This window comes from Lipotes vexillifer, unplaced genomic scaffold, assembly GCF_000442215.2.
Source record: "Lipotes vexillifer unplaced genomic scaffold, Lipotes_vexillifer_v1.1 scaffold618, whole genome shotgun sequence".
Lineage (NCBI taxonomy): Eukaryota > Metazoa > Chordata > Mammalia > Artiodactyla > Lipotidae > Lipotes > Lipotes vexillifer.
This window is the reverse complement of record NW_006799025.1, coordinates 3,333,790-3,360,098: the sequence shown is the minus strand read 5'-3', so window position 1 is coordinate 3,360,098 and position 26,309 is coordinate 3,333,790. Positions and strand designations below refer to the sequence as shown.

Here is a 26,309-nt window from a genome sequence, read left to right as displayed (position 1 = left end):
GGCCCCCCAAAATGAAAGCTCTATCTATGAGATAAAATTTATAGTTACTTCCAAACAGACTAGGGAGGCCTGCTTATAAAAGTGATGAGATCAAAGTTGGCCACTCAACTTCTATCTTATGTTTGCTATGATCTGCAAGAACGACAATTACGCTATCTGCCATCTCTAAAACTCAGCCCCTGGTAAGGACAGAGTGCACGTGATCAGGCACGGACGGTTTGGTCACACTCGTCACCCCTGCCAAGTAATCAACCCAGAGCTCAGCACTACTGACAACTACCAGCACCACATTCTTGTATTTGAATTCTCCTGATACATAAAAGGAGACCCTAACAATGTTCATCCTTGAGTCAGAGATGTAGGAATGTAAAATACATAATAAATAATTAATTCTTTATGCAAGAAATTCTTCCTAAGAGAAAGCAAAAACAATGCAGTAAAATAAGACAAATCTAAGAGGAGAGAATTCTCGAATGGCCGAAGATGCAGAAATGAGTCGCTGTGGTCCCACAGAGAAATAAAAGGAAATTGAAACTTAGCACTAACCATGGGTCATGCACACGCAGTCTGGGCCCTGGGGCAACAAATAAGAAGGGAGACCAGAGATGAATATCACAAATCAATAGACAGTATAGAAAACAAAATGTTTTTTTTATACTTTAAAGTATTTAGCAATTTGATGTACTGAGGGATCCTGTACTCCCCCAGCCCTTGTCATTCCAGTAGGCCCCTTTATTAAGAACCCCACCACTCAAAACTGCTAAACACCAGTTCTTTCTTTTTGACTTGCTATTTCATGCCTCTGCTACCTAACTTACTGCTGTAACTCAAAAGGCCTTCTACTTCTGGCTCAGACAAAGATCCTATAATGTCATATTACAGAGCAGGATTTACTGCAGCTCATCATGACTGGATTGTATTTATTATACTGCTTCAATATTCCTAGTAAATATAAATACTACTGAAATGAAGGAAACACATACATAGACAAGTAAACAAAAAATATTCCTGTCTGTGGCTTAATGGCTTAAAGTCACAGGCTATTATGTGTGATCGTTTTTATCACTGTCTTTGTTTTTGTTGTTGTTTCAAGAGGGCTGTAAAACAAATGTATAAGTTAATATATGGGGAGAACATATTCAAAATTAACTTATACCAGCATTTAAACCTTTTTAATTAATATACTGATATATGTTTTTCTATGATTTTATAAATTGTACCATTAAAATTAGAAGTAGACAGTTTATAAATATACCTTCAAATCACAGAAATTAGTAGTGTGTTATGGACTGTATGCATTTGCTAAGGTCGATATGACGTCTTGTTTCCTTCATCTAAAAGAAATCACCCCTCTACCCTATATACTCCCTGGTCTCTTGAATCACTTCGCAGCCAGACTTCTCAAATGTGTGCCTCAATGATTACAATCTTCACTTTACTTCATTAATATAAACCTGACCCAGATTCCTATGATCAACTAATTCTTACACAGTATCTAGCCCAAGCTAAAATCTATTTCAGTTGGCAAACTTTGTATAATTTGGTTTGAAGAGCAAGGTAAAACTGAAGCAGTATGTTTCCTTAATATCTTGGTAATGTAGACAAGCAGCTAGTTGCTCAACACTGAGTGTCGATAGTGGAATAAATCACTGTAACAGAAGACACCCAGGCAGGGGGCTGCCATCTTTCCATTTTATCAAATAACTCACATCAGCCCTTTCTCCTCTTTGGTCCTCTCCTAGCCTGGAACAATTCTGACTCAAACAGAGATCTAAATCCAGATCCTCGCGAGTACTGTGGTTTTCACTTTGCCTTATGCCAAATACTTCCTTGCTATCTACATCAAGAACCAAAGTGTTAAACTACCTATAAAAACTAGTTTTATTGGGGCTTCCCTGGTGGCGCAGTGGTTGAGAGTCTGCCTGCCGATGCAGGGGTGACGGGTTCGTGCCCCGGTCCGGGAGGATCCCACATGCCGCAGGGCGGCTGTGCACGTGAGCCATGGCCGCTGAGCCTGCGCGTCCGGAGCCTGTGCTCCGCAACGGGAGAGGCCGCAGCAGTGAGAGGCCCACGTACCGCCAAAAAAAAAAAAAAAAAACTAGTTTTATCTAATTAGGAGATGATTTCTAGAAATTGGTCCAAATTAGCCACAGTTGTGAGAAAGCCACATAATTAGATAGTTACCTTCCTCAGAAATATAAATATGTAAAGTGATCTGTGCAGGCAAGAACTATTTAAAAGCTTGTCTCCAAGTACTAATTATATAGATAATTTTATCTGCATATTAATTACATGTGTTACTTGGTGTCAGTCAGTAACAGAAGAAGGTTCTAAGAACAGAAACATCTGGTTGGACCCAGACACCAGTCAGAATAAAACATTAAGAGGCTGGCTTGACACAATGATTTACTAAGACACCCTTCATTAGACAGTGCATATAAACCACTACTTAGTTTAAAGCATCTGTGTGATATTTTTTTTTTAATTTTCAGAAAATTAAATTACCAAGACATATTTTATTTTAAAGTAGCATATTTGCTCCCTTTCTTTCCCTTTACATTCTTACAAAATCACAAAAGGCCAAGCCTAAAAAACAAATAATATGTATATACTAACGAACCTGAACAGACTGGTTCAATAGTCTAAAAGAATGCACATCCCTTGGACTGAGCCTTAAAGGACAGACACCATATTTAGAATCAGCAGTTGAAAACCCTACTGTTTTTATTAATTTTTCTACATTTTAGATATTCATATTTTAGATACATTTTAGATTATCTCTTCTTTGATCAAAAGTTAAAATTAGAAAATAAAGAGTTGTTAATGAAGGGTAATTCAGGAAACAACAACTAATATAATAGTAAAAGTCAAATGATATAATTAAGTAAAATCTTATTAAGCCCCACATAAGATTATGTGAGAAATGTGGAAGAGATCTATACCAAACTGATCATCAACACTTCATATTAATGTCTAATTACCTAATAATGTTCAGTCAGATACAAATCCATATTCCAAGTATATGCATGGTCCTATCAAATAAGTATTTCAATCAAATAAATCATTCTAGTGTTTCATCCTATTCATTTTTCCTTCTGCTTCACATGTTTATATATTCCTTACCCAAGAATATAATGGGTATTGTTAATACCTGATACAAATATCAAAGAGATGTTGGTCATGGTGGAAAGCAGAAGAGTGTGGTAGATAAGAATGTAGATTCTGGAGTGAAGATGTCTGAATCTAGTCCCATTTAAGCCATGTATTAGGTATTTAACATTGACAGTGCATTTAACTTCTCTCCATCTCATTTTCTTCATCTTTAAAATGTTTCATAGGGGTTTCATGAAGATTGGCTGGGACCACATAATGTTCTTTGGCTGGTTCCTTTACTACTTTTATTAATTAATGCAAGTGGAGGAAAGACCACTTATACATGTGCTTACATGAGCATGTGCACAAACATGCACACACACTGTGCAACAGGATAACTAGAGACTATCATCAGCTGCACCCTTTCCCTCCTACTAAATAAACTAGTGCCTTAAAGTTTATTGTCCAACACAGAGGTATGCCTCAAATGCTGGGGGAAATCCATGTTGATAAGTGCCAAGTATGATACAAAGTAACCCAATTAGGGAGTTACTGGAGACAAATGAGATCCTGTAGAAACCTGAAATCATACTTTTTGAGTAGACCCTATGCTGCAGGAATGTGGGCATGGGGGAAACGCAGTCCAGACCAGTTTATAAGACACCATAACAATGACTCTGCCTCCCTGAAACATCCTTCCCCACTACAGTAACACACACACACACCCTGAAGCTCATGGCATCACATATACTGGCACACAGTTCTCCATTCCTTCCTTTTTGTTATGGAAGTACACTTGAGTACAATATTATATTCGTTTCAGGTGGATACCATAGTGATTCAGTATTTTTATAGAAGACACTCCATTAAAAGTTACTATAAAATAATGGTTATAATTCCCTGTTCTGTACAATATATTCTTGCTGCTTATCTATTCTTATGTATAGTAGTTTGCATCTCTTAATCCCATACCCCTATCTTTTCCCTCTCCACATCCCTCTCCTCACTATTTTGTTTTCTAAATCTGTGAGTCTGTTTCTGTTTTGCTATATATATATATATATATATATATATATATATATATATATATATTTGCTTGCTTTATTTTTTTAGATTCCACAAATAAGTGATATCATACAGTATTTCTCTTTCTCTGTTTGACTTATTTCACTAAGTATAATATTCTCTAGGTCCATCCATATTGCTGCAAATGGCAGAATTTCATTCTTTTTTATGGCTGAGTAATATTCCATTGTATGTATGTATGTGTGTTTACACACACACACACACACACACACACCATGTATTCTTTATCCATTTGTCTGTTGATGGACACCTGGGTTGCTTCCATATCTTGGCTATTGTAAATAGTGCTGCTATGAACATTCAGGTGCATGTATCTTTTCAAATTAGTGTTTTTGTTTTTTCTGGGTATATACCCAGGAGTGGAATTGCTGGATCATATGGTAGTTTTATTTTCCATTTTTTGAGGAACCTCCGTACTGTTTTCCATAGTGGGGCTGCACCAATTTACATTCCCATCAACAGTGTACAAGGGTTTCCTTTCCTCCACATCCTCACCAACATTTGTTATTTGTAGACTTTCTGATGATGGCCATTCTGACAAGTGTGAGGTGATATCTCGTTGTTTTGATTTGCATTTCTCTAATAACTAGCAATGTTGAGCATCTTTTTCATGTGCCTGTTAGCCATCCATATGTCTTCTTTGAAAAAATGTCTTTTCAGGTTTCTGTCCAATTTCTGATTGGGTTTTTTTTTTATATATATAATTGAGTTGTATGAGCTGTTTATACATTTTGGGTATTAACCCCCTGTTGGTCATATAATTTGCAAATATTTTCTCCCATTCAGTAGGTTGTCGTTTTGTTTTCTTGATGGTTTCCTTTGCTGTGCAAAAGGTCTTAAGTTTAATTAGGTCCCATTTGTTTATTTTTGCTTCTTTTACCTAAGGAGACAGATCCAAAAAAATATTGCTACAATTTACATCAACGACTATTCCTCCTATGTTCTCTTATAGGAGTTTTATGGTTTCAGGTCTTATATTTAGATCATTTATCCATTTTGAGTTTATTTTTGTATATGGAGTGAGGAAATATTCTAATCTCACTATTTTAGATGTAGCTGTCCTGTTTTCCCAGCACCACTTATTGAAGAGACGAGAATGTCTTTTCTCTATCATATATTCTTCCCTCCTTTGTCACAGATTAATGACCACAGGTACATATATTTACTCCTGAGGTCTCTATTCTGTTCTATTGATCTATGTGTCTGTTTTTGTGCCAGTACTCTATTGTTTTGATTACTGTAGCTTTGTAGTATAGTCTGAAGTCAGAGAGAGTGATACCTCCAGCTAACCGAATCCAACAATATATAAAAAGGATCATACACCATGATCAAGTGGGATTTATTCCAGGGATGCAAGGATGGTTCAATATTCACAAATCAATCAATATGACATACCACATTAACAAAAGGAAGGATAAAAAAATCACATGATCATCTCAATAGATGCAGAAAAAGCATCTTACAAAATTCAACATCCATTCATGATAAAACCTCTCATCAAAGTGGGTATAAAGGGAATATATCTCAACATAAAAGCCATTTATTACAAATCCAAGCTTGGGTTCAAGCTAGGTGAAAAGCTGAAAGCCCTTCCTCTAAATTGAGGAACAAGACACAGCTGTCCACTCTTACCACTTCTATTTAACATAGTATTGGAAGTCCTAGCCACAGCAATCAGACAAGAGTAAGAAATAAAAGTCATCCAAAGTGGAAGGGAAGAGGTAAAATTATCACTATTTGCAGATGACAAGATACTTTACATAGAAAACCCTAAAGTCTCTATCCAAAAACTATTAGAACTAATAAATGAATTCAACAAAGTTGCAGGATACAAGATTAACATGTAAAAATCTGTTGCTTTTCTATACACTAATAATGAACTATCAGAAAGAGGAAGTAAAAAAAAAAAAATTCTGTTTAAAATCTTATCAAAAAGAATAAAATACCAGAGAATAAACGTAACCAAGGAGGTGAAAGACCTATATTATGAAAACTATAAAACACTGATGAAGGAAACTGAAGATGATACAAATCCCATGCTCTTGGATTAGAAGAATTAATATTGTTAAAATGGCCATACTACTCAAATCAATCTACAGATTTAATGCAATCCCTATCAAAACACCCATGACATTTTTCACAGAACTACAACAAATAATCCTAAAATTTATATGTACCCACAAAAGACCACATATTCCCAAAGCAATCTCCATTCCTTCTTTTTTACTCTCTAAAAGCAGCAGAAGGAGGGAGTCTTGAAATTGTCAACATAGGATTCATTTTGCCTCTTCTCTGAACTTACCAGCTCCCTGATCTTGGGACTGAGGCTTCCTGGAAAGCTGGTCAACTGGACAAACCTTGCACAAGCCTCAGCAGACTAAGAAGACTATAGATCTGACAGCAATACCCAGGGATTTCACTCCTTGTGATGGAGGCACTGCTGTATATGGTTTAGCTAGAGTACTGAAGTCATACCTCTCTAAGTTCAAATCCCAACTTCTGTATCTTAGTTATATCCATGTTGGAAATCTACCTAACCTCTATAAAAATGGGAGTTATAATGGTACCCAATTAAGAGTGTTGATGTAAAGATTAAGTGAAAAATGTAAATAACATGCTGAACAGAGTGCCTGGTACATAAGAAGGACCCAGTAAACAGCCATTTCTATCATTAAATCCTCAGGGATAATTATTTATCCTTTCACCTATATTTAGGAACAATTTTTAACAAATTAAGCAAATCTTGGAGTGCTAAAATAATATTTGAGAGAAAGTAATTTGGTTTCATCTACTTAAACCTGGCTGCTGGTTAGTGGAAGGGCTCATGAAAATAACATCTGGCCATAGTTCTTAATTTCCAGCCTTAGGCTTAATTTCTAGTCCTTATCAGCAACAATCTGTTACCATTCTGATGTCTTCATGCAGCTGCATTTGTGGAAAGGTCGTATTTCAGCTCACAGGATTTTCCTTTGCTGCTGTTATCACAAGAGCTAAATTGATATGTGTAAGTCTAAAAATATTCTTAGATACAAGCTTCCTGTGACTAATTAATACTGCCGTATGCTACAAATCAACCTCTGAGACCATAAAATCTCTCTTTTCCCTGGTTCCTCTACTTCTATTAATGCAGGTGGAGCAAAAGCCACATACCCTCTTTAGAGCTTAAGACAATTAATTATGTCTGTAGAGACAACCCAGAACATAACTTCCAAACTTCTCAGACTTCATGTGAGTTTTAGTGCAACATGCCCCACCTGATTCCAAATTTGTTGTCATAATTTTTTTTGCAGAAATCCTAGATTCATCCTAGGTCAAAAGCCAAGCATACAGTGAGTTAGATATAATATGCATAATAATGTGCTTGTCAGTGATGTTAATGGGAATCAATATTCATGAGCAGTACTTGGTCTCATGTGCTAAATAAACTCTAATTAAGAGTACACCTCATTTATGTTCTTCCTCTACACTCAGATCAGTCAATCAGCAAGAATAGCACAGCTCTAGATAAATGCGAAGAGTGGAAGACACACATGACAGATCTAAAAGACATGGTTACAGAATAAAGAAACAAGGTAAACTTGATCTAAGATGGAGATGAAGGAAGAGAAAATTTCTGCAAATGAAAGATAACTGTTTTTCTTTCTCCAGTAAATGTGTGTTTTATCATTCCCCCTGTCAAACAGAATCTTGATTCACGATGTACAAGAAGAGGTTGAGAAACAGTCTGATGTCAAAGAACATATCCCAGGCAGGCACAGCTATGCAAAATACAATAACTGGGACAAGGTATAGTATAAAATGCCTGCACTTCCAAAAAGAAAAACGTCACCCTCAACATTTGTTGTCTTTTAGTTTTCTTTTATTCTAATCTCTCAAAATTGTTTTTGTTCTTAAGATTGTTGCTTGGACTGAAAAAATGGTACATAAGCATCCTAAAATGGTCTCTCATACTAAAATTGGAACTACTGTTGAAGATAATCCACTGTATGTTCTCAAGGTAAAAGTAATTTAAGAACTACAGATTCTTACTATTGTTGAAAAATATGAATGTAAGAGTTACTTTGTGACACACTAGCTAATTTTTAGACAATAAAAAGTCTTATTTCTTTGAAAAACATATAAGCTCTAGACATCCATTCAAGAACAGAAGTGCCAGGTGGTTTTACATAGAACCAAGAAAGTCCCTGAATAAACCACCTGACAGACACAGTGGACAAAGCCAGACAAGTTTCTTATCCCATATCTTTATAACAAGAGTTTATGATGTTCCTGGTGTATAAAACAGTTTTCCATCCATTAAAATTCAGTGAAACTGATGACTAAATGTCAGGAAGAAAATAAATTTAAGAATCATATAATCATAGGATCCCAGACAGTAAGTGAGGCATTTCAACTCTGTGTTGATAGGGAATTCCCTTCTATGACCGAGCTGACAATAGCCATTCAGCTGCTGCTGGATTTTTGTACATCCAAAGACATTGCTCCCTAAAGCATCCCCTTAATAACTGAGAAGCCCTTCCTTATCCTGATTTCCCATCCACTCATGCTCTCCAACCACTCAAAACAAATCTAAATTCTCTAAAATGACAGTTCTTCAAATATCCAGCCACTAACCCTCCTCCCCACTGCAAACACAACTACAAAATCTTTTCCACTCCAGGCTAAACATCATGTTTATAAAGTAAGAAAAACAAAAGGAAATGGCAGAAACAGAAGCAACTTTATAATCTTTTTCTCAGGCCAAAGGATGTTAGCAATAAAATAACAATAGATTGTGATTTTTTTAAACCCTAAAAGCAACTCTGACACTAGGAAAATTTTTTGAAAAATATACTATGAAACAGATTATGAATTATGTATTTTAAGGATACATGCCATGGTCCTCCCTGAGAAAAATATGTGCATACACAGTTACTCATTCAACAGAAGACAGGTGAAAGAATTGCTCTGATACTATGAATGAGTATTTGGACAACAAGAGATCAGTGTGTAAGTTCATGTAAAATAATATATCAAATTTATTTTTTAAAACATTGGGGAAAAGGATGAAAGAAGAAAGGCTATTTTTATGGATTGTGGCATTTATGCACGAGAATGGATCTCCCCAGCATTCTGCCAGTGGTGTGTCTATCAGGTAAATCAATTGGAACATTCACACAATTCTCTTTTGATTGTCAAGTCTCCATCACTTCACTGAGTGGCAACACCCCTTTACAAATGAGTGCAGTTCCTCTTAACAAGAAGAGCCCACATTTGGTGCTGTCAGGAAATAAACGCTCTGGATTTTACTCATCATTGAGGTTTTTATAAAATTGACACCTTCCTTTAAACTTCTTGAACTACAGCTGACAGCTTATAAAACTAAAAAACAATTTTTGGCTACAATATGGTTTTTCCTATAGTTAAGTATGGGAAATCTGAAACTATCTTTATATTACAACCTACAAACTCGGCCTTTCTTCAGTGAGTTCAAAGCACAGAACATTAGTTCCTGTTTAGATATTGAATTGGCTATGCACACATTTGGAATTTTCATGCTTAAATTTCCTTTCCAAGTGAAAAATGACTCATTTTTTTAAAAAAAGTAAATCCAGTTTATAAGTTTGTTTTTCTTCTCACTCTATTTCTATTGTATTCTGTCTCCTACTATCTTTTAACTTTCTCTTCTCTGCCAGCTTTTGCATACATCATGCCGCTGGAATATGATATCACAACTGCTTTCAGGGCAAGGATACTTTTCACTAGGAATGAATCTGCCAGTAGAACTCATTTATCCCTGCAGTTGTTTTAGTTCTTCCAGCTGAGGGCCGAGAGCTCAGCTTACTTAAGTACTAAGCTTGCTTACTTAAGCCATAAAGGAACACACAAGATAGGGCTACAAGAAATATCTTGGCTCCAGTACAGATATACCTGGAAGAGACTTTCCAAGAATAATGAGAGATTTTAGGTAGCCATAGAAATTCCAGATAATTAGAGAAATTTCCATCTGATGTGAGAAAACAAGTTGATTGGTCAATCTACATGCTCTAATTTTTTTATTAACCAAGTGTTTTTTCTTTAATCCTACTTATAATTAATTCATGAATCTTCCCCAATATTTACATATTCCTATGCTTACAAATTCAATATATATTTACTGAAAGATGTGAGGAAAAGAATCTATTTAAAACAAGTTGCAATGCTAATTTTTCACTTGGCCTCTATCCTTTCCATGAAACGTATCTTGCATGCTACATTTGGAATGCTACAAGTCTTGATAATTAAATGATCCTTTAAAGAATATTTAGTTCAATTAATTTCACTAGTCTGAATAAGTGTCATTTTTTTCTGTCATCTATATGGGTTATTTATCTTTATGCAGTTTAGGGGAAATACTTTGAAATAATGTGACCTTGGGTAAATGGACTTAAGGAGTGGCAGTCATTACAATTATAACCACAGCTTTCCACATGGTAGCTAAACTTTATACCAATAGCTTAATTTTTTCCTACCCCTACAGGCAACCAAAACTTATGGTAAAAACAAAATTATGACCAAACTCCTGGACCGAATGAATTTTTATGTTCTTCCTGTGTTCAATGTTGATGGCTATATTTGGTCATGGAGACAGGTATTGCTCTGTAGTCTCTTGTTTGCATTTAGGTAATATATTATTTACTGACTTTCATGCACACTGAGTGTTATGCATTAAGTTTAAGGTTTGGTTAATCAATTCCAGTTCAGAAAAGTATATTTTTAAAAACTCAGTTTCAACTAAGGAAAGCTTGATTTCCTGGTTACGCAGGCGTTCTTAAAATAATATGAAATTTCTGCTGCTGAAGCTAGTAATGCAGAAAAGTGAAATAAAGCACTAATTATAAAGGAAATGTATATTATACAATATGGCAAAAATATTTCTAGCTAAGAATAAAAGTCATTTAGAGACATTCTGAACATAATGACTTCAAAACAAAATCATTGTATTCCATCAATTTGGGACAGAATCTGCAGTGGAATAATTGTATCAAAAAATAAATAAAAGAGTGACACAGATATCTGTCTTTTAAGAGAATTCTTTATACCCTGCTGTTGCTAAATAAGATTGATTTTGAGATTTCAGACAGATACTATCACAAAAAGTTATTTTCTGAAAATTATGCTCCAACAATCACAATTTGACCTGTATTATATCTGAATCTATAAATGGTGAAAGATGTAGCGAAGGTAAAATTCAAATTATAGGTAATTTCAGAACAACATTGATCATTTTTTAATACTCATAACTAATCAACAGTTTTTAAAACTAACTGAATTTTTTATCAAGGCCTTAAACTATTAATATAAAAAACATTTCTGAAAATATTACAAGTTATAAGAAAAAAATTTTTTTCTTTATATAATGGGTCTCAGGTTAACTAGATAAATTTCAAATAAAGCTGTAGACACCTGCAGGGAGAATCTGAAATGATCAAATTGAAAAATGCTAACTGAGCTTGTATAAACACTTTCATCATTCAATACTGCAGGACCACATGTGGAGAAAAAATCGTTCCAAGAACCAACGTTCCAAATGCATTGGAACTGACCTCAACAAGAACTTTAATGTCTCATGGAGCTGTGAGTAGCAGACAAGATCTCAAGGGAAATAGCTCTAAAGAGTGTTTAGACACCGAATTTAGTTAAACTACCTACTTATTCAGTAAAGATAGGTATTCCCTAAGTGTTAATTTTCTAATCTAAAAAATGAAAGATAGGGCTTCCCTGGTGGCGCAGTGGTTGAGAGTCCGCCTGCCGATGCAGGGGACACGGGTTCGTACCCCAGTCTGGGAAGATCCCACATGCCACGGAGTGGCTGAGCCCATGAGCCATGGCCGCTGAGCCTGCGGAGCCTGTGCTCCACAACGGGAGAGGCCACAATGGTGAGAAGCCCACGTACCGAAAAAAGAAAAGAAAAAGAAAGATAATCATCACTACCATGGAAGTATTATGAATGTTTTGTTGAATGCGTGGAAGTAGGAGGTAGGACTGTTTATCAAACAATCTCTTACTTAATATATCTAGCTTGCTAAAAATCAGGCACAATCCAGAAATTCTGATAATCTGAACAGAGATCTCAGGTCCCTCCTCTTCCTGATCTGATAAAATTTGAGAAATACCAGTGGTTAGAACCAACATATAGGTAGTTCTTCAGATGTGTAGTGAAAAGGTTGCAGGGAAAAGCAATGATAAGCAGAGGCCTGCTACATCAGATGATGCTGCAGCTGCTACCCAACTATTACTTTATCATTACATACATTCAAAGAGAAATTGCGACTATCCCAATTCATAAATTTCTTCTTTATCTAACTTTGTTGAAAATACCACCTCAGCATCTAATTCTATTCTACCATAATGAATATGATAATAGCACATATCCCTAAGTGAAAGCTGCCTACTGAAACAGGTTCAAGAAACTCAGGCTCAGAGAAGGTAATGTACAGCAGTCTCCAATGAGTTAGAGCTGAGGCTGAATTGGAACTGACTCCAGGCCCTGGGCTGCTTCTGATGCATTATTCCTGTGACCCTGGGAAACGGAGGGAAAATAAACAAGGCTAAGAATAAGAATATTCAAGTGGGCTAAGTCTGTTATACTCTTGAGCTATGCATACAAAGTTAGTCTGCAGGGACACTGAGGCAGCCCTGTAAACCTGGGAGACTAAAATGTTTAAAACATTTTGTGAATCCCTGTCAAAAGAAGTAAGGGCTGTACTGATGGGGGGCAGATTCTGATCTCATCCCTCCATGTCCTCTGCAGCTTTCCCTCACACCAAGGATCCATGTCAGGAGATCTATTGGGGCCCTGCACCAGAGTCTGAGAAAGAGACCAAAGCTGTCACTGACTTCATTCGAAGCCACCGAAAATCAATCAAGGCTTAACTTACCTTCCATTCCTACTCCCAGATGCTATTGTTTCCCTACGGATATACATCAGAACTGCCACCTAACCACGAGGAACTGGTATGTAGGAAAAGCCTGTGGTTTATGCACTGACACCGCCATTGACTTTCAGTCTGTTCATCATTAACAACTTGGGTTATCTTGAAAAAATTCCACATTTGAATACCAAAGAAGAGAACTAATGAAGTCTAACTTAGAGTTAAAACCATAACCTTAGGTTAATTTTTCATGTGATTAAAGTACATAGGTAATAGAATCTTTTGATATGATTCTAAGATAAAGCCAGTATGAAGAAAGGTCTAGGCTACCAGAGTAGAATTCCATTACTACACAGATGTTGCCTAGTTAAATATTTACCATGGGTCATAACATAAAACCATACACAGCAAAAGCCTAAGACAATAGCAAAGACATCTGCTATTCCTGTCACCGAGACACCAGATTTAAGGAGAGCAATTGTATTTTTATCCTCCTGATCAACTTGGAAATTACATTAATTCTTTTATTAACCAAGGAAAGAAATTTTGAAGGATTGTGAAGCTTCTGCACTAAAAACATACTCTCTCCAAAACTATGATCCACTAAGCATTCTTTTCCTTTCTGTGAAAACTAATTTGATCATGTTAGCTTTAAAAAAAAAATTCTGCATATGAGGGATAAATATTTTTAATTGCTCTAGAAAAAATAAAAGCTGTGATTCAAATACTGCCTCACAAAATTTTTTTTAAATTTTTTAGAGGTTACAATTGCCTTTCTGACTTGAGTCAATTGTTTTCAGCATTCAATTCTGAGTGGGAGCAAAGATTTGAACCAGTCATTAAAACCTTCTTTTTATATACAACAAATATACAAGCAATATGTGGCCCATAGAGCCATTTATTTAATCAATCTAGTTGAGAATCTAAACCCATGAGTTTTATTAATTTATGCAAAGGTACAGCAATGCAATTCAATCTACCCTTAGGAAAATGGTATTATAGGTTAAAAAATACAAATATACAAAACAAACCATTTTGAGTAAAGTTAAGTGTTCTTACACAGCAATGAAATTGATTAAGAAAAAAACTTACTTTTTGGTTATATACATTATACATGTAGATTAAACAAAATCTTCACTAGAGTACAAAAACGTTAGTGACTATACTCCATTAAAATGAATTCCAATAATCATTCCCATAGCACAAAACACTACTGTGTATTAAAGGTCATAAGCTGCCACTCAAGAAGAAAAACTCTAGTTTAAACAGAAGTACTTTAAAAAGGAGTCAGGGCTTCCCTGGTGGTGCAGTGGTTGAGAGGACAGGGGACACGGGTTCGTGCCCCGGTCCGGGAGGATCCCACATGCCGCGGAGCGGCTGGGCCCGTGAGCCATGGCCGCTGAGCCTGCGCATCCAGAGCCTGTGCTCCGCGACGGGAGAGGCCACAACAGTGAGAGGCCCGCGTACCGCAAAAAAAAAAAAAAAAAAAAAAGGAGTCAAGCACCTTTCTTCCCTTGGCATACTAAAATCATATGTGGAGAAAGACATATGGTGGTGTGGAACCTATGAAGACCGAGGAAGGAGGAACATGGGAGAAACTGACTTTGAGAGAGACAAATATCTGAAGCCAAAAAAAAATCTGAGAGGAAAAAGAAAGAATATGTTTTTTTAGAAGGAAGGTCAGAAGTCAAAAGGAAGAAAAGGAGGGAGGGAGAGAGGAAAGATGAGTGAGTATGAAGAAAGGGTAGAAACACGAGCTATGATATTACTGTACATAACTGATTCCACATTTAGAAGGCCTCCCGATGACAATATGTATATCTTACTGAAAATAAATTTCTCACTCAATCATTTATTTTATTTTGATCTTCAAATGCCAAATAACCAGTAAAATCGACTTTTTTAAATCTCCAGTGCATTAACGGCATTCACATGGTATCTGGTTATCGCACTCCTACTTTCCTTTCTCTCCAGGCCAAAGTTGCAAAGATTGGCACTGATGTCCTATCAACTCAGTATGAACCCACTCCACACCTGTGGTCCAACAGCATCGACCATTTGTACATTTTTCCTATTATTTATTGTGTCACTTCCCCTAATTCTCTTTTAGAGACATTAATTAAGAAAGTTATAGAATTTGTAAGTGAGGATTAGAACATCTTGGAACTGCTAATTTAAACTTTGGTTTTAACATGAGATTCTGAATTATACGTGAATCTAGGAGACAGATTCCACCCTTTTGGGGGGGGATAAGATTTTTCTAGAAACAAATTATACTGAACTTTTACAAGGCTACAAGGTCAACAGAAGTAATTACATCAAGTCAAATTTACAGTTTAATTCTTTCATCATCCTATTCTCTACCATCACTACCACCACCATTTTATCCTCACAGGAACTAACAAGAATTAACTGGGGCAGAGACAATTCTTTTTTTTTTAACCATTTAACTCTGACTGGACTCTTTCTTCCTTGGCCTTGTCCCTACGCAAGCACAGTGTTTTCCCTAGCTCCTAGGGGTAAAACGGGTAGGCCCACAGTTTCAGCCACTCTGCTCGTGTAAAGCCAGTCTCCTGTCCCTCTCACCAGCCCCTTCCTACTGTGTTCAACCGAAATCTATATGGTGGATTAAGAAAGGAGGTCACAAGGTCCTAGTTCTGCTGCTTTTGCTTTAGTGTCTGAGCACCACTTCTTAATCTTCACTATTTTTAAACTTTCTTTGTCTTTGCATTTTTTAATTATTGACATAGATTTCTTACGAGTCAGGCACTGTGCTCAGCCCTTGATTTTCACAATCTCAGTTACTCCTCACAATGTTCAATGAGGTGTGCAGTACTTGCAACTAGCTTAACTGGGATTCAATCCCAGGTTTTAACAAAACCAAGTCCGTGATCTCGACCACTGCGCATACTGCTTTCCCATTTGGTTTTTGCAGCTAAAATAACTAGGGATTTCTATTTTCAAGCAATAGAAATAAATTCATTTAGTCACCAAAGACCATTAATTCAGACCCTGTGAAGTGAGACTATTTCTCCTCAGATCCCACTGATCTTAGTTTGGAAATTCTTTAGTAAAACTCGCCTTTTCTCCAAACTGTTTCCAAGTTTAAGTTCTTAGGGCCAAACTTTACAGGAAATTCCAATGAAACTGCTCACAAAACCTTAACTTCCTAACAAAATGTAATTCCTCAAAAGCAAGAATTATACATCAGATCTCCTCTCAGATCATACAATATCTAGTATGGGGCAGGGAACAATAACAGAATTAATTCTCATAAACTTGGCCAAAGAAAATGGTGTCCTGACTTGTCCAAAAGGTGTGAATGTGGATTGAAACCACAACAAAATTAGACTTGATTTAGCCTGTGTCACTCTCTAGAGCCAAGATAGCCAACATTTTTAGCATGAAGACTGCTGTTTAACTTTTAAACATTTCATGGAACAACTCACCACCACCAAATACAACTGATTATTTCCATGATACTTTTAGAATGTGTGGATTGAAAAAATAAATATGTGCATCTGTGGATTCCACTCAATAACTCTACCTGGCCATACCTCATAAACCATTTCCCTAATCCAAGCTGAAAAAATAAACTGTAACTAGAAGTCTACACCCTCAACAATTGCTATGGAATTTGAAAATGCTTTAGTCATCACAAACAACTTCTAGAGCCTATTTACTGGAGGTTCCTTTGGTGGAATTAGAAAAATGACTTAAAAAAACAGACAAGTGGGCTTCCCTGGTGGCGCAGTAGTTGGGAGTCTGCCTACCGATGCAGAGGACACGGGTTCGTGCCTCGGTGCGGGAAGATCCCGCATGCCACAGAGCGGCTGGGCCCGTGAGCCACGGCCGCTGAGCCTGCGCGTCCGGAGCCTGTGCTCCGCAACGGGAGAGGCCACAACAGTGAGAGGCCCGTGTACCGCAAAAAAAAAAAAAAAAAAAAAAAAAAAATTCCATTCCTAGAGAACACTCATCAGCAATCACATATCAACCAGTTGTGTGCTTTAAAGGGCAGAAGAGAAAGTACAGTGACACAGCCAATCACCAGCATCCAGATAGATCTGCGGCAACATAGCCAGGCCAGGGATTCATTCCACATACAAGTGGTTGACAACAAGATTTCAAAACAGATGATAAACCCAGCTACATAAGTGGACAAAAGTAAGCAAAGTAAAGGACCAAAGGACAGACTAGAACACCAGTTTAAAATGGCGGCCTACTTAGTGGATACTGAGAAATAGCAGGGCCAGATAAGCCACCCAGATATGATGTAAGAGGAATTCCTACATCGTAAGGAGGAAAAACACACAGATTTTCTTGGCAGCAAAGAACCAAGGGTTCCAAACAGGAGAAAACTTTGCAAATGGCAGCTAGGGCATCAAAGGATTATTACTCTCACTTTCTATATATATATAAATATAAATATATACATATATATTTATATATATATATACACACATGCGTGCATGTATATACATGATGTATATTTGCATATATATGCAAATTATGAGCATATTAGAGCTATGCATTTGCATTGAATCACAATCATTTAATAAGCAAGAATTTATGGAGCACCCACCTAATAGCCCAGCACTTGGAGCTTTCAGAGATAGGTGAAAAGAGTGAAGACACACACAATGACTACTTTGAAAGAGTTACTTTCTAACTGGGAGCAGGAGATCACCAAAGATAACATAGTTCCATGCTATCATGTGTCACTTTCAATATGGGAGGATAAAGAGGAATTACTATTCTATACAACGGTGTAGTGGTATTTTTAACTCTTTTATTTTATTTTATTATAAGTTTTTTTAAGCAATTCAGATTTAGAAAGAACTGCCTCTTCCACATGGGGCTACAGCAGCTTGATAGATGTTCAAAACTTTTAGGAGTGACTGCTTTAATAAAGCACCTGATTAAATGTTTATCAAACATTCATAAGAAGCAGGCAGTTACAAAGCACTTGGTAAGAAAATAAAATAGGAGCACCCCACAATTAAAGTTTAGTCATTCCAATATCTTAATTGTCATTTAACAAGTTCCAGGATTTGGGGGAAGCATCTAACATTTACCAGTATTTTTCTCTCTTTGATTTGATGGAGACAGAAGAAAAGGACTGAGGGAGCATTTTTAAAACCCAAATTGTGGAGAGATCTCTGACCTCCAGAAAAATATGTTTGCACTTTGAAGCTACTAAACAAATAAGTTAAAACCATAAAATTTGAAACTAGGAGGAAACCTAGGAAATGATCTAATTCATGGTTCTTAAGCCTGACTTCCAATTAGCATTATCTGAGGAGCTTTTAAAATATGCAGATGATCAGGTCTTATCCCCAGAGATTCAGATTCCATTAGTCCCTGGTGGGGCCCAGGCACTTGAATTTTTTTTAAGTGGTCTAAGTGATTCTAAGATGAAACGAGGTTTGAGAACCACTGATATAAGCTAAATCCCTCATTTACAGACTATGAAATTGAGATACAGAAAGATTTCATCACTTAGGGGCAGAATAGGGTCAAAAATCAGCATTCCAGACCAGAGTCAAACTGTATACCAACTATTTTGCCACGAAGCAGCAATATTTAGATGGCACAAAAACTGATATTGAAAGATTGTGGAATACTTACATTTGCATATTGACAGCATAGCCAATCCTTTACCATCTTAGAAATAACTGAAGATAGTGTCTAGTTAGCAAGAATAGTTCACTGAATTGATAGGAATCAAGTAGCTTGTATCATTAATATCATCCATCTATGAGCCACAGAGCTGGAGGAATTAGGCTCCCTGACTTCCCAAGAATAGTTCACTGAATTGATAGGAATCAAGTAGCTTGTATCATTAATATCATCCATCTATGAGCCACAGAGCTGGAGGAATTAGGCTCCCTGACTTCCGACTATACTACAAAGCTACAGTAATCAAAACAGTATGGTACTGGAACAAAAACAGAAATATAGATCAATGGAACAGGATAGAAAGCCCAGAGATAAACCCACACACATATGGTCACCTTATCTTTGATAAAGGAGGTAGGAATGTACAGTGGAGAAAGGACAGCCTCTTCAATAAGTGGTGCTGGGAAAACTGGACAGGTATATGTAAAAGTATGAGATTAGATCACTCCCTAATACCATACACAAAAATAAGCTCAAAATGGATTAAAGACCTAAATGTAAGGCCAGAAACTATCAAACTCTTAGAGGAAAACATAGGCAGAACACTCTATGACATAAATCACAGCAAGATCCTTTTTGACCCACCTCCTAGAGAAATGGAAATAAAAACAAAAATAAACAAATGGGACCTAATGAAACTTCAAAGCTTGTGCACAGCAAAGGAAACCATAAACAAGACCAAAAGACAGCCCTCAGAATGGGAGAAAATATTTGCAAATGAATCAACTGACAAAGGATTAATCTCTAAAATTTACAAGCAGCTCATGCAGCTCAATAACAAAAAAACAAACAACCCAATCCAAAAATGCACAGAAGACCTAAATAGACATTTCTCCAAAGAAGATATACAGACTGCCAACAAACACATGAAAGAATGCTCAACATCATTAATCATTAGAGAAATGCAAATCAAAACTACAATGAGATATCATCTCACACCAGTCAGAATGGCCATCATCAAAAAATCTAGAAACAATAAATGCTGGAGAGGGTGTGGAGAAAAGGGAACACTCTTGCACTGCTGGTGGGAATGTGAATTGGTTCAGCCACTATGGAGAACAGTATGGAGGTTCCTTAAAAAACTACAAATAGAACTACCATATGACCCAGCAATCCCACTACTAGGTATATACCCTGAGGAAACCAGAATTCAGAAAGAGTCATGTACCAAAATGTTCATTGCAGCTCTATTTACAATAGCCCGGAGATGGAAACAACCTAAGTGCCCGCCGTCGGATGAATGGATAAAGAAGATGTGGCACATATATACAATGGAATATTACTCAGCCATAAAAAGAAACGAAATTGAGCTATTTGTAATGAGGTGGATAGATCTAGAGTCTGTCATACGGAGTGAAGTAAGTCAGAAAGAGAAGGACAAATACCGTGGAATAAAGACACAGACCTACTAGAGAATGGACTTGAGGCTATGGGGAGTGGGAAGGGTAAGCTGTGACAAAGTGAGAGAGTGGCATGGACATATATACACTACCAAACGTAAAATAGATAGCTAGTGGGAAGCAGCCGCATAGCACAGGGAGATCAGCTCGGTGCTTTGTGACCACCTAGAGGGGTGGGATAGGGAGGGTGGTTGGGAGGGAGACACAAGAGGGAAGAGATATGGGGATATATTATATGTATAACTGATTCACTTTGTTTTAAAGCAGAAACTAACACACCATTGTAAAGCAATTATACTCCAATAAAGCTGTAAAAAAAAAAAAAAAGTTAATTTCAAAGTGCCTTTCTTGTTGCCTTCCCCACACATCAAAATTGCTAGCGCTGCTCTTGTTTCTCAACTCTGTACTGTTTTCTATACTCTTTACTACTCTACATTTTGAAAAGGAGAAAATCAAGATCCCGAATTCGTAGCTCAACACCCACTATCTATCCACTAAGACATTCAAGCTGAAATTATACTAAGGGCAACAGAAGTGCAAAGCAAATATTTCAGTTCATACCCATGCGTCTCTAGCTTCAGCTCTTGCTTCAAATAGAATTTCCACTCTTGTTGACATAAAAGTGCGTGTTATTATGTTTAATGCCTATCAATAATATTTTTTTAAAAACACAGAAGTTAAGTCACCAGTGTCACTTTACGTGGATTTCTTTGGGATGAAACAAGAGTGTTAGCTCAGTTCAGTTTTATCTTGACTTGTTTTGACTGTATACAGTCAGTTCCTTGCACTTAATGTACCTTGAAAGGAGTAGGAAATTTTTTTCTTATTGTCAACATTTTAAGAAAATGTTAACAAAAAAAAATTATCTTGTAGAACTAAATTAAGACTTTTTATTGAGAGGACTATAGATTGACATATGGTAGGTAGTATAGTACAATGGTTAGTCACGCAAACTCTGAAGACACGTAGCTTGGGTTTGATTCCAGACTCAACCACTTACTAGCTATGTATCCTTTTTTTTAAATTGATGTGTAGTTGATTTACAATATTATATTAGTTTCAGGTGTACAACATAGTGATTCGGTATTTTTGCAGCTTATAGTTTATTTTAGGTTATTATAAGATAATGGCTATAATTCCCTGTGCTCTACAGTATATCCTTGTCACCTATCTATTTTACACATCTAGCTATGTTGTCTTTGAGTAAATTGCTTCATCTCTCTGTGCCAAAATTTCCTCTTCTGTAAAACAGCGATTGGTACTTAAATCATAAGGTTGTGATAAGAATTAATGAAATGAGTTAGTGTATACAAAGCACTTAGAAGGGTGCCTGGTATTTAGCAAGTGATTGTTATTATATTCTATAAATATATACACATATTTTGGTGGGTATCGATGGAGATAAATAAAAGGCTAAGCAGCATGTTCAACAAATTAAGTTGTATAATAATATATTCTTACAAGTAGAAGTCTTTCAATGTTGTATTTATGTCTTAATATAGTTTTTGTTTGCAAATTTAAGGTTTCGAAGATACAGAAAGTGGTATCATAAAAGAAAATGTATTACACTCAATAACATCACACAATTATGAAAAATCACAAATTACATAAATTCTCAATCACCACTATTAATCTTAATGAGAAATTTCTCATAAAGTAAATTTTTCAAAATGAAATATCAATATTCTTTAACTCTGAAATTATAGTAGTTTACTTAACTGCAAATGGAGGGCTGGTACAGCTAGAAACTGGCCACATTTACTGAAATGTCTAGCACACTCTAAACCATCATGCAAGACACAATTCCTACTTATCCTACCTCCATTGCTATAGAACTCTTATGTTCTTTTTTACTAATGAACTTAAACTCAACTCTTGCTAAAAATGGCAGCCTTCTTGATCACGAAAGCCAGAATATTTATCTCAGCTCACATGCTCCACAAACTCCCTGCAACATTGGCCCTTGTTGATATACCTTCTTCTTGCCATTCCCTTGGCTTCCTTGACACCAAACTCACCTGGTTTGCCTCCTCCTCCTTCTTTTCCACTTCGTCTCTGCTGACTGCCTCTAAAAGCAGATATTTTCCCAAAAATAGGTATTACGCAGATATTCCACAAGGTTGTCTCTTCAGGCCCCTCCTCTTCCTTCTGCTTCTTTCCTCATCAGGGAAGTACTCTCTATCCTCACAGGCTGGAGCCTGCATTTGCCACCTAGCGGCGCCAGGGTGGCCCAGCTAGGAAATCACCTTTCACCCACGCAGCAGTTACCTGCAGGGATCAGTGGGAGCCCAGCAGCACCAGGGGAACCAACTAGACGAAAACAGCAATGCAAAGGCTCTGAAAACTACATTGACACTGGAACCAGAAGTCACTAAAGAAGACCAGGGGTTGCATGCTAAACCTAAACAGGGTGACTGCCTGCTAAAGCAGATTTCCATTAAAATTTAAGATTTAACATAATAGCATAAGTGTCTAGGATACAATCAAAATCATTTATGCCAAAAATAAAGAAATGAGAGCTCAAATGAGAAAAGACACTGACAGATGCCAACACTGAGATGATTTAGGTGTTGGAATTACCTGACAAGAATTCCAAAATCGTCATCATAAAAATGCTTCAACAAGCAATTACAGATAGCCTTGAAACAAATGATAATACAGAAAATCTCATCAAAGAAATGCAAGGTATCGGGCTTCCCTGGTGGCGCAGTGGTTGAGAGTCCGCCTGCAGATGCAGGGGACACGAGTTCGTGCCCCGGTCTGGGAAGATCCCACATGCCGCAGAGCAGCTGGGCCTGTGAGCCATGGCCGCTGGGCCTGCGCGTCTGCAGCCTATGCTCCGCAACAGGAGAGGCCACAACAGTGAGAGGCCCGCGTACCGCAAAAAAAAAAAAAAAAAGTGGGAAGGGGAAAAATATCTAAATGCAAGTAGGATTTCTCTATCTTACTTGACATGATAAAACACTGATACCAGTAGACTGTGATAAGTCATCTATGTATATTGTAATACATAGAGCAACCACTAAGAAAACTAAACAAACTGATATACTCAAAAACACTATTATAAATAAATCAAAATGGAATCCTAAAAATGTTCATGTAACCAACAATAAGGCAATAAAAAGAGAAATGGAGGAATGAAAAACAGAGGGAACAAACAAAAATCAAATAGTAAAATGGCAGATTTAAGGTATATCAATAATTTACCTAAATATATTAATTAAAAGACAGATATTGGCAGAGTGGATTAAGAAAAATATGATTCAACAATACACTGGCTACAAGAAACTCACTTCATATATAACACAGGTTGAAACTGAAAGGCTGGGAAAAAGATACACCATGCAAACATTAATCAAAGCAGGAGTGGCTATATTAAACATCAGATAAAGTAAATTTCAGAACAAAGAAATTTACCAGAAACAAACAGGAACATTAATGATAAAAGGATCAATCCACATAATAATCCTGAATGTGTGCAAGCCAGTTTCACCTATGATGCTTCTGCCAATAATTTTCAAATCCATTTTGCCAGGCTCCTTCCGCCACGGTGCAGTAAATCAGAGAAAGGTGGCAGTGACCCCTGGCTTTCACCAGCCTCCAAACTCACGTTTCAATGCAGGACCCAGGCTTCACATATCCTTCTGCGCCAAACACTATGTATTTGGTAGGTGTTGTGCACAGGACTGAGGGGAAAAGGCACACAGAGACCAACTATTGCCTCAAGGACCCTGCACAAGCCCCGCCCATGGAGTCCCCCCTGCCTTCTATCCCAGGGCTGGACATGACTCTTCCATTCTGCCAAGGCTGGACATCTGACCGTACTCACCTGACTGCTCCAGCCCAAACAGCTCTGCAATGTTCTGCCGTCAGTCCCCAGATCCCTAGCAGGAAGCACCCATCCCCTGCCTGAATGATGCTAAACATCTTTTTTCTTCCTTCCTTTACCCTTTCTTTTCCCCATCACTACTCTCTCTGAGTTCCTGCTTCTGTTAATAACATGTGGATTTTTTCCAACTACCCAGATTGAAATCTCAATCATTTTCATCAAATTCTGTGACTCTTCCATTCCAATGTTTCTTACCTAGAGTCCCACCTATTCTCTCCCCAGTATGGTGACTCTACACTAGTTCAGGCTTTCACTTCACAGTACCCCCTAACTGGTCTCTCTCCTGTGCTGCCAAACAAAACATCTTTCCTTTTTTATTAGGTTTTCTGAGCTTTGCCCACCAACTCTTACTGCTCCATTTTCCAGTCCAGCTATATCTCACTGGTCCCTAAAAATGCCTCCATGCTTTCCATCCTGTAGTTCACTGGCCAGAATGCTTTTCTTCAATCTCCATCTGGAAAAATACTAGCCTTTCTTCAAGGCTCTCCCCAAATACAACCTCCATCATGAAGGTGGTATTTGAGCAGGTATTGAGCGTGAAACGCCATCCTCTTCACCAAGCATAATTGCTTTCTTCCTTTAAATCTTCACAAGATACTGTACCTTTCCTATGGTACTTTTATATTCTGCCCTATCTCTGTTGATTTGCATAGTTGACTTCTCTCCCAACTGTAAGTTCCAAAGACACCAGTAGCATCTTCTTCATCTTTGTACCCTTGCACCACCCACCCTCCACAGTGCCAAGTAAAGTGCACTGCGCATATGAAAGGTTTTAATAAATATTTGTTGAATAATCTGAAAGCCAACCCTGTCTCTCCCTACCAAAATATTCCTTCTATCGTTCTTCATCACAGCTTTGAATTTTTATCTTTCAAACCTAAAATGTTTGTATCAAACTCATTACTTTTCCTAAAACATAAGTAATTTTATGTACAAAAAAATTAGTTTTGCAATTATGTAAATCAAAATATACATAAATGCTTTTACAGTATTTACATACACTGTATGTAAGGTATGTTGCATAAACCTTATATGTATATAATCTCTAGATGTTTATATTCTCAGTCTTTTTAACAAATAACATTCTTAGTAAAATTTCACAAAAAAATTGACATGGAAAAGTTGGATTAGGGGATTAAATATATCCTTAAAATAATTGATTTAAACTTTCCTGGTCTTTTAACTATAAAATAGTTTATCCTAGCAACATGAACGGAAAGAGACCTGAACTACTAGAAAGAATGTAATTTTGCATAGCTTGTATGTGTAGTTTTCCTTGATGGGTTTTCAGTGACCAGTGACCCCTCCTCAGCTGGTCTCCTCAACTGCTTGCACTTGCTCAGACCACCTCCATCTACGACAATGTGCACCCAGAAGACAAACTCAATTTAGACTCAAAATGATCCAAGCAAAATATAATTTTGAAAATGCAGCACATATTTAAAACACGTGATGGATTCCAAAGCCATGATTATTTTTTACTTGACACTATACTATGCAGACCACTACTCCCATTCATTACTGCAATTAACTGTACATGAAATTATTTTTATTGCTAATTTTACACCAGTGAATTTCTATTTCAAGAAAGACATTAACATTTGTTTCTAATTAAATATTTATTGCTTATGTTTTACAGACCCGACATCAGGTTCTTCTTTAGACTGGGCTTACAACCTGGGCATCAAACACACATTTGCCTTTGAGCTCCGAGATAAAGGCAAATTTGGTTTTCTCCTTCCAGAATCTCAGGTAAAGTCAACTTGTAAAGAGACCATGCTAGCTGTCAAATTTATTGTCAAGTATATCCTCAAGCATACTTCCTTAAGAACTGCCCTCTGTTTGGAATAAGCCAATTAATTCTTCCCGTGCCTTTCACTAGAAAGTCAATCTTTGCTTATCCCTAAATGTGGTTTCCACATCACCTGAATAGGTCCTCTCTTGTTCACTTAAGTCCTATGTTATTTCTTTTTGCTTTTATTTACTCTCAATAGTATCTTAACAAATAGCCTTAGGTGAAAGTTTAACCAAGTTAAGTCAGAACCCAGCACAAAATATTATTTTGAGTATTTTGAAAGGTGATATACAGTGGGTCACGGGAAGGAGATGAGAACCTTCACTTTCTCCAGAACCAGACTTTCACCATGTGGCTTCATCATTTCATGTGCCAATATAATAAAAATAAAACATATTCCAAAATGCACCTTCTGTTTTTTATAAATTATGTTCTCTACATTCCTCTATTAGCATTAATAATCATGCATTAAT

General features: G+C 36.8%; 1 protein-coding gene across 1 annotated transcript in view; it reads left to right on the top strand.

Annotated features, from left to right (window-relative positions):
• CPA3 (carboxypeptidase A3) overlaps positions 1 to 25,892 on the top strand; it is a 29,094-nt gene extending 3,202 nt beyond the window's left edge. The window contains 9 exon segments of the mRNA XM_007471317.1: positions 7,863 to 7,965; positions 8,075 to 8,176; positions 9,212 to 9,313; positions 10,679 to 10,789; positions 11,685 to 11,775; positions 12,953 to 13,155; positions 15,048 to 15,101; positions 15,103 to 15,133; positions 25,681 to 25,892. Coding sequence (XP_007471379.1) covers positions 7,863 to 7,965; positions 8,075 to 8,176; positions 9,212 to 9,313; positions 10,679 to 10,789; positions 11,685 to 11,775; positions 12,953 to 13,155; positions 15,048 to 15,101; positions 15,103 to 15,133; positions 25,681 to 25,892 — 1,009 coding nt within the window.
• The last annotated feature ends 417 nt before the right edge of the window (positions 25,893 to 26,309 follow it).